This window comes from Clytia hemisphaerica, unplaced genomic scaffold (genome assembly GCF_902728285.1).
Source record: "Clytia hemisphaerica strain Z4C2 unplaced genomic scaffold, Clytia hemisphaerica genome assembly, whole genome shotgun sequence".
NCBI classification, from domain to species: domain Eukaryota; kingdom Metazoa; phylum Cnidaria; class Hydrozoa; order Leptothecata; family Clytiidae; genus Clytia; species Clytia hemisphaerica.
In genome coordinates, this window is record NW_027104101.1 from 85,558 (window position 1) to 95,264 (window position 9,707).

The 9,707-nt window shown below is 34.8% G+C and overlaps 1 protein-coding gene across 2 annotated transcripts; it reads left to right on the forward strand.

The window, feature by feature from the left end:
• The first annotated feature begins 3,346 nt into the window (after window positions 1-3,346).
• On the forward strand, window positions 3,347-9,352 carry LOC136813000 (secreted frizzled-related protein 3-like). 2 transcript variants are annotated; one of them, XM_067069508.1, is made up of 5 exons: window positions 3,347-3,471; window positions 3,892-4,399; window positions 7,127-7,231; window positions 8,476-8,562; window positions 9,015-9,352. In XM_067069508.1, the coding sequence occupies exons 2-5, from the start codon at window positions 3,910-3,912 to the stop codon at window positions 9,239-9,241; spliced, it is 909 nt and encodes a 302-aa protein (XP_066925609.1). In that variant the 5' UTR covers window positions 3,347-3,471; window positions 3,892-3,909; the 3' UTR covers window positions 9,242-9,352. The 2 variants fall into 2 exon arrangements, with proteins under 2 accessions (XP_066925609.1, XP_066925608.1); XM_067069507.1 differs by lacking the exon at window positions 3,347-3,471 and adding an exon at window positions 3,490-3,578.
• Window positions 9,353-9,707: the final 355 nt, after the last annotated feature.

Sequence of the window (9,707 nt, forward strand, 5' to 3'; positions counted from 1 at the left end):
CACACAATCTTCGATGCTTTTTTTAAAACCCTGCAAAGATTTAATAGGTTTTGATATGTATTTCATGAGATATCTTGAAATGCAGTACCCTACCCCAAGCAAATCGGCTCCAAGAGCGATTGCCACATACCCTTCTGAAAAGTTATCGCCCCCTGGTTAGCCTGAAAACCATCGCGATTCTCAAAATATAGATATGCTTGAACCCAAAAACAGTTTCAAACCTTTTTCACCCCATATTGCCTGGATTATCAGGGTTGAAGGTCATTTTTCATTGATGAGCCCACTCACTAACCTTCTGCATGTCACTGTTCATTTCTTGAGAACAGCGAATATGGTCTAGGATAAGGGACATTGGCACTTATAGGGTTAATTTGAGTGAAAGTTTCAAAAAACCAATTAAATTCCCACTCTAAGTTTTTAACAAACGCAATCTTGCTATTAATATGGTTGTTCAACTAAAGTCTGTTTCAAAAATTTGACAGTCCGCACATATTTTACAAAAGTATAAATACAAATTTTTGAAAAATTAAATTCTCGAAATTTTTGAAGCATTTAGAAATCTTAAAGTCATCGGCTTAAGATAATCTTTTAAACGAGGTATTACTTTTAATTATATCTCTAGTCGGGATATCCAAGCTCAAAATTTTAGAAAAATTACCTCAACACACAAAGTTACAGAGGTCTCCCTAGAGAATGAAAGTGCAATGTTTCTAAAACTTTTCTATCCAACCCAGGGCAGCCAAACAAAAATTAATGAAAAGCAGCCTTACTCGGTAATGTATTAAAATGTGCGGACTTTCAATTCTTTTGGAAATAGACTTCAAATTTTTATGAATAACTGTGACAATTATGTTTTGTCTTTTGACGCTTAAAGGGACATTAAAGTAGTAAAATGTAAACATTGCGCGAACCACGTGTCATTAAAGGGACATAACAGTACTTGCGAAATTTGTAAACAAACTGTATGCAGCGGATACAAAATCAAAACATATGTCACATGTCAAAATAAAAAATCAAACCAAATATGGCTAATTTTGATTGTTCAATTGCTGTACAATTTTGTTTTGGACACGTGATTTTAATTGTTCTCTTTAATGACACGTGGTCCGCGCAATGTTTACATTTTACTACTTTAATGTCCCTTTAAGTAGAAACTATCTTTAATACAGGGTGTCCCTAATTAAAGTATCGAGTTTGAACATGCGATTGAGTAGAAAAGTTTGTGTGTGTTATCGCTAAAATATAAGAACGTTCTCCATCACACAGGCTTATTACAACAGGTAGTTACAACGTATAAATTAATCGTAATGACAAAGAAAAAAGAGGGAGAGCTTAAAATACAATTTTGTGAACACGCACATAAAACTTTCTACTCATAGTTGTGTTTCGACTCGATACTTTAATTAGGGACACCCTGTACACTCTTCTCGAGATGCATAAATTTATTGTTGTCCTCGTTTTGAAGCAGATTTCATTGCTATGATAATTGTGTTGTTTACACCTAATGAGACATTTTGAATTTCAAGTACTTTTGTTTTAAAGTTAATGTTTGCCTTTTGGGAATTTAAATTGGTTTGAATGTATAATTTCATAGCAATGAAATCTGTTTGAAAACGAGGACCAATAAATTTATGCATCTCGAGAAGAGTGTATTGAAAATCTCTTACCCCCGAAAGAGCTGAGATATTCAAGAATTTTGATTATCTAATGATCACCGATATGGAAATGCCAGCTCTTCATCTCAGATTCTTTTCACATACCCCCTTCTCACAGACCCACTGGAAAAATTGGCCAAGTATCCCGGTGGAAAATTATACACCAATTTTAGTCCTAACTGAAAATATTCAAATAAAGCTATCCTCGCTGCAAAATATTATGCTATTTTCCCATCCCCACTGAATTTTTCCGACTTGAAAACAAAAGAATTGAAATCCCCAGCTATAAAAGATATGAGAAATTCAATCCCCATCAAGATTCACTCTGTTATTTTTATACCCACTGGCTGAAAAAGTTCTACCGGGTCTGTGAGAAGGGGTTTGTTTTCACGTTATTGCGTAATATATACTGTTCGTTATTCAGTTTGTATGAATAACTGTGACAATTATGTTTTGCCTTTGAGGCTTAAGTAGAAACTATTGTTGACAGTCAGAAATTGAAGTGGAAATTTTATATGCTATGGTGATCAAAACTTGTATTTCAGCCTTTCAGAGAAAGCCCAAGATATACTACTTGTACAACAAGGACTTCCCTTTTTCGTTCTCATGAATCTTAATTATGTTGAAATACCTTTAAAAACCTTTTTTGGAATTTTGTCGCCACAAGTTGTATATCGAAGAAAACACAGCTTGTAGTACTCTTGGTAATCGCAGAGTATTCAGAGAAGATCTCGCAGGAGTAGTGAGATAGGAATATCAATACTCTACGTTCGTATACACGCTTTTTTTATAAAAAGTCATTTTTGTGAAAATGTTGAGCCTTAACTAGGGAAAAAATGGCAATTTACAGTTAAATTTGCTCTGCAAATGGCATTCTTAAATTTTGTTGCCTAATTTCATGATGGTGATATTCTTACGATATTCTTAATTTCTTGGCCATTTTCATCATGGACATTTTTACAAAGTGTATTCTTATAAAAAAAGTGTGTGTACTGTATAGTATCACGTGATGACTGATAGAAGGAGTAAATCAAAACGAATCTTGTCACAGAAGTTAGCTTTATAAACTGTTAAACTGTCAGTTAGGGCCCTCCTCAATTTGTGTGACAAGCGTCTTCAAAATGATGCTAGTTTTATCTGTAAATCGCGTGAGATTGACATTTCAGAACGATAAAAAAAGACAAACATTTTAAAGACTGTTGACATCATTTCACTTAAAATTGTTCATCAAATCTTTGAAATTCATACAAGAAACGAGTTGAAGTTTTTTACAAGATATCTGTATACGTCTTGAAGTTACGTACAGATTCAAAATTTTTGTTAATGCCTAATGACTGCTTCAAGCTATTGAGTGGACTTTTTATTTTGAAATTTGGTGATGGAAAGTCTGGGTTTCGGCCTATCCTTCTGCCATTAATAGGTGAATATTTATTGAAATGCTCTTCAGGGCAAATTCTGCAAAGAAAATACTGAAAGACTTATAATATAAAATGGAATAATTAGTCTCTATTTTTGAGTGGGTCTTAAAATATTCTAATGTATCATTTAAATTTGTCGGCACACTTCACAATGTCGGTGTGAATGTTAACTTCCGGAGCAAAATAAAGAAAACCGTTGTAAATTATCTAGTTATGAACAACCCTTATTTCAAGTCAATCGAGTGACAGATAAAAATATAAAGTTTAAAAACAGATAAGTGGATTACGCTGTTAAACCCCCCTTTCATCTCTGTCAAATCCTAGACGAATGTCATTGGCAAAAAGATGCATCTTTGACAAATATTTATCTTTTGTTTTTGTTTGAAAATCGTTTAAAGGTATTCGTGACTGATATTTATGAAAAAAAAAACTATTTGTTCAGATCTGACTTAGAAAACGTTTTCGTTCTCTGATAGGTTAACAACCAGTTAGCTGGTATTTTGTGGTTGGTATCTGTTACATATTTTTCTCATGAATTCAATTTGGATTCTTTGAATGAAGATAGATTACTCATAAGCTTTGTTCTGAATTATTCGAAGTTATGAAATAACAAATATACTACCTAGCTGGTACACACAAATTCATTTCAATGTGTATTTGATATGTTTACAACGTCCATATAACGATAGATGAACGTTAAAACACGTTGGTGCCAGCTGGGTATCGAACTAAATTCGGGTTCATTGATTTTCAACGGTACTTGTAGATTTGAATAACTTTAGTAGTCTTAAATTGTTGATTTTCTTTGACTTTTTTAGATTCAAATTTGAAGTGGTATGCATATCTTGCTTCTCTCAATCGTACTGCTGATCCTATCTTTGGATATAAAGGCTGATGCATTGGCTAATTATGATGATTTACCACGTCTATCAAAGCAAAGGAACCAATGTATCCCAGTTGAAATTCCACAATGTAAACGTTGGTATGACCAAAGAAGACCACCAAACATTTATACAGCTACCACAGCTGAATACCGGAATGTGAAAAGTCTTGTTTCACAGTTATCTTTATTACCAAAAAATTATAGAGAATGTGTAAATGACGCTACATTTTTACTGTGTGCACTTTATTCACCAGTCTGTATTAAAGGAAGTAAACCGTTGAAACCTTGTAGAGAGTTATGCGTTAAATGGCGAAAGAATTGTCGAAGATTGGATATTTTTAGTAATGTCGCTCTTCCTGACAAGCTGAGAGATTGTAATGAATTGCCAGAGTTTCATAATTCAATGTGTATACAACCAAGCAGTTTCATAACCAAAGAACAAGGTATGTTTCCAGGGACTATGGCATCAGTTGGGCACATACCCTGGTTTGAGCATATTTTTTCAAAGCAAAAGGAAAATCTTCTAATTCGTGATATTTATGACATAAATTTATGGGAGCGCCTCGGTTTTTGTCAATAATAGGAAATTTTAAACAACTTTTCTCTAACCTAAATTGGTAAAATCCCGGGATGTTTCCGTATTTAAACTCGTCATGAAAATCATGAATCCATGTATAGAAATTTTGAGAAAAGTTTAGTTTTAGGCATTTACAAAAGTAAAGTTGCCGCTGCAAACTGCTCTCGATGCGCTATAGACAATCACACCCCTTTGAACCGGTGGAACCTCCTGTCTCAATTAAAGGATTGATAAATTCGATTATATTATCCCGGTGAAAGAAATAGCCTAAGGTCCAACCCCCTCTTTAGAAAACTACTCTGATTCTAATCTCAACTTGAAAACACACAAATATATGAGAATCCTCCCATAGGTCGTTGAGTTGTAAACAAAAGATAGGGATTTTCAATTAAGCTTGGTCGGTAAGTTTGTATTTGGCATCTCCATTTTATCCCATCGAGTTATTGAGACCGGGTTTTTTAATCCTAATGTGTGATTAATTTATGACTCTATTCTAATTTGCCGTCTCAAGTACGAAGTCTTTTCCTAATAGAAACAATAAATATCTGTTAGAATATCTTCCTTAAATGGGAAATTTAAACTCATTAGTTTCCATGCCTCCTTCTTTCTTATTAGGTCATTGATTCAGGGATCTACATATACATCAGTATCTTTCCACATACACATGTTTTGTATCATGTTAAACCTAAAAACGCCTCTGCCTCACTCGTCTCACTGCACCAGTGGAGCTTCTTTTCACAGTGAAATGAAACTTTCTATCAAAATCCCAATGGTGATAGAAATTATCTTTCTCAGCTATTTTCCCTTCTCAAATCTCAAACAATAATAGACACATAAGGCATAGTTTATTGGATAGATCTTGCAGTGAACACGCCTTTAGTATCGAAATAAATATATGTTACATTATAAAAATAAAATTGGTTACACTAAGTATTACAGTGGTCATTTGTGTAAATTTTGACATCACGCTAGCTAATAATAATAAAAAATACTTTTTTAGAATGCATGGTTATTGTTAATATCCTCTAAAGTAATATACTTGTATTGTTGAAATAATTTTACATGTTCAAATTCATCAAATGAAAATATGTGTATAATTACGTAGAACTTGAGAATAACTAAATTGTACTGTGACGAAGCATGTAGCGTAAAACCCCCAGTGGCTGTTTATTCTGGAGGAAACATTATCCCCGACCAAGGCAGCCGTCACGCCGACCTTCGGAGGTTAAAGGTCCTCCCACTTTATAATGTGAAATATAACGTAAATAATTCAAAACATTTTATAGTTTGGTTTCTGGTATAAAGTTCTTTCGTCGTTTCAAATGTCCACGTTAGAGTGTCGAATTTTTGTAATGTAACGTATTTTGCAACTGTGTAATTCGAATGTATGTTTCAATGATAGTTGTGTCCCGGTATCGCTCCAGTAGAACATCTTGATCGTCGGGTCATGGTTGCCCAGCATTGATAAACGGGTTTTCCAGGTTCAGGAGCGTGTAAGAAAAAGAAATAGCATTAATGTTATAACAGTAAACTTAAATGTGAAACTTAACTTAGTTCAAGGCGTATGCAAGAGCAAGGATTGACAAGCTGACAAGCAGCTTCTTTAAAGCATATTGCGCATGCGCAGTTTGTTCCAATCTGCGCAAGATGGTAGATTTTCGTACGAAAAACGCGGAGAAGCTCGATTTCCACCTTTCTTCGATCGTTGGAAATCACACTGTTCTTAGGTAAAAAAATCTAACTAGATGTGGATGGTTTATGAGTGCAATTTTTTCATTGAACTTTTAATGAGGCCCCCCCAGCGGCACCCTTAATCTTGCCATCACGCAAAAAAATTTTCTCCATCATGCATCACGAAAATTTGTCATCACGCAAAAAATAGTGAAAAATAGCCCAAATCACGCATCACGCCTCAAATTTTTGCCCTATCACGCATCACGCCATCACGCCAAAAAAAAATCTCCAATCACGCCATCACGCAAGAAAAAAGTCCCAATCACGCCATCACGCAAACGGCTGGGGGGGGGCTCTTAAATGGGATGAAAAAAGATTTTCCAGTTGGGTTGAAATTGTACGGAATCCTTTCCACCGGGAATGAAAAATTTGAACAAATCTTTCAGTGAGAGGGGGATCCCAACGGGTCTGTGACACAGGGGTCTAAAAAACGGGGTTTTTTTAGCTTAAAATTTACCAATTTTGTTTGAATCAGTTTAAGTGGGATGCATCCCGGGGGAGGCACTCAGGCAAACGGGTCATGCCGCTGATCAGGGCCTCTTTGTTAGGTTCTAAAGACATCTAACAGGGTCCCTAATTTACTAATTTTCAAGATTTGTATCGAACAGGATCGACTTTTGGTTATTTTGAACAATTTTTAGAGTCCACCCTAATAAGATATTTTTCAATCTTTTGTCAATATTTTGTCATTTTTGCTACTTGTTGTAGGAATTTTTTTTCGATTTTTCGTTCCGACAGGGTCCCAAATTTATTACATTCATATGACAGGGTCCAAAACTTAAATCTCTTAAATGTAATTTCATTTGCAAGATCCAAATGTCTACCGCTGAATATCAAATGGTTATTCATTACTTTTCAGAAGAAAAGAAATCGAATAAAGATTCTTCAAAACACAAAACGTGCGATTGTAAAGACTTCAAGCAACCAACGCCTAAATATCGTCATTTTCGGAAAGCAGCCTACGGTCAGTAAATATCTTGTTCAATTCATATTAATAGTTTATTTCGGGCAGTCGAAGAAAATTAGAGAAGTTAAGGGTTCAAATTTGAAGGGGGTAATAGGTTTCCGAGGTTCCGAGCCAAAGTTCGAAAATTGACCCTTTAGACTGATATTTTGAAAGTTTAGCTCCTTTTTGACGAATTTACGACCCTTTTCCCAATTTTTAGCCTAAATTTTGAAACTTAAATTCAAATTACAAGAGTCTATGGTCCTGGGAGTTTATCCTGTTTTTTTCTTAATTTTTGGATTTTGCAGAGACTCAATGGCGAATATATAGACCTTTTTGACTCGTACATACCCGACACCCATTCTCTCTCTGTCCTAGGAATGGAACTTACACACGTTTTTAATAAAGACATCAAAGGTTTTGAAGCTTTGATGAGATGTTTTTAACTTTTTGAGTTTTGAGCCAACAATGTTTTTAAGTTGTTTTGAGTAATTTTTTCTTATATATTTTGTTCAAATAAAGTACGTAAAGAGGGAAATTAAGCCAAGTTCAAGTAGAAATAAAGGTTTTCCCACCGAATGGGTAAATAGCTATGAATCGATTGCAGCTATCATAAATGGAAAACTATACTCCAATTTTTGTCTCCGCTGAAAATAATCAAATATGTAACAACCTCACTGCAAAACATGTGCTTTCTTTCAATCCCCCTGAATTCTTTGATACGTGAAAACAATTGAATTCGAATCCCCGGCAATAAAAAACATTATCCAATCCACATCGACTTTCAGTCCGTTATTTTTACCCCCCCCCCCCCACAAGCTGAAAAAATCTTACGGGGTCTGTAAGAAGTAACCTGATAACAGCTGTTCATAATTTTCTTGCGTGCACGGTAAACCTCTGAAGGCACTTCAAAATTATACATCTGAGGAAAATAGTCCTCCCGCGGAAAATTTTACAACAAGAATCTTGTTGTGCGCCATGCGCCAGAAAGTCAAAAATTAATACGGCGCCCTATTCATAAACACAATGACGCAACTTTGTTGTCATCCCCAGTCCTTTTAGACGAACGCGGTCCTTACGATTTCGAGATTGCATATTCGTCAGATTGTATGTTTTCACCCATTCCTTTAGAGCTTCAGCGTGGTGGGCAGAAAACAACCACAATCTGATCTCAGGTTAGTGAGAAGGGGGTGTGTATAAGGACAACAAAAAAATATGATGCAATCACCAAACTTATATTAAAGTATTTTCTTCCTTGATAGTTATTGAAGCAACAATCAATTCAAGAGAAACATTAGCCAATGGGAACACTAAAATCATACTCGACGTTTTAAAAATCTACAAGCAAGGTAAATTTTGGCTAAAGTTCATCTACTAACTCCAAGAAGATTTTGCAGCATACTTCACTTTGGAGACCTCAATTTTATACAAAACCAAAACATTATATATGAAATGTAGTATTACCGTGAATCTTATCGATTCCGTCCGTTTTGAGGGTCATTTTTCTTGATAACAGGGTAGATATTATAGTTTCTAGGGCGTTTGGAAGTTTTTTGTGTTTGCATTCTATGTTCGTGTCATTGCTTAAAAAAATCATACTGCACTTATTTTCCTACAAGACATTCCTGTATCGGTGACCAGGTGGGGATATCTAAGCCATTGGGGACCCAGATCGGGGAAAGAATTGTAAAGTAAACTTTTACCCAGTCCCTTGCTTAGTCCCTTAGCTCGCTTTTTATGATATAACACCCTCGATGGTATCGAAAGAGGAAGCTGTAATTTGAAATGTTTTTGTTTGCAGGTAAAATTTCGATCAAATTCGGTAAACTACGGATGTGGTCATCTTGTTTGTGTCACAAAGACATCCAATATGGCGATAAGAAGTATTTCTTGATTGTTGACGAAAACCATCACAAAAAGAAGAAAAATTTAGAAATCAGTAAGACAACACTCGTTCTTGATGCTACACAATATGAAAATAAAATTGACAAATGGTACAAGAAATGTTTGAAGCGTAAAAGTTGCTAATAATCATTGCTATTATGAGTGACATTTTCTGATAAATATTCTGGCAATCTGAATGGAACTAATAGCAGATCTGTTTAACATGTCTTTACAAGAACATCTAATGTTTGCGAACCCTTTTGCTCTTAACTCTTTTGTGAGCTTTAAACCTAAAATTATTCTTAAAATGTTCTTATTTCTTAAGAAATTGGGTGTTTCAGAGTCTGAAATAACCATTTTAACTTGTTCTTAAGCCATCAAAGCCTTGTTCTTATAAAGTAACCTGTATCGACAGAACAAGTAAAATGATTCTGTTAGTGATCATCAAATTTGAAAAAAAAACTAAAAAAAACTATTAGACTTAAAGATGTGAAATATTTCTCAAAACGAGTCTTACACTAGGACTAGCCATACCCTAGCCATAACAGTTATAGTTTCTAAAGTAAAGCTCCATTTTTTTTTGGCGTTTACTTAGAGTGGTATCCGTGAT

Excerpts from the sequence above, each read along its gene's own strand:
- LOC136813000 (XM_067069508.1), top strand. The coding sequence starts at position 3,910 with ATGCATATCTTGCTTCTCTCAATCGTACTGCTGATCCTATCTTTGGAT. Across the intron at positions 4,400-7,126 it reads TTTCATAACCAAAGAACAAG|AAGAAAAGAAATCGAATAAA; the intron begins GTATGTTTCCAG and ends ATTACTTTTCAG. Across the intron at positions 8,563-9,014 it reads TTTAAAAATCTACAAGCAAG|GTAAAATTTCGATCAAATTC; the intron begins GTAAATTTTGGC and ends TTTTGTTTGCAG.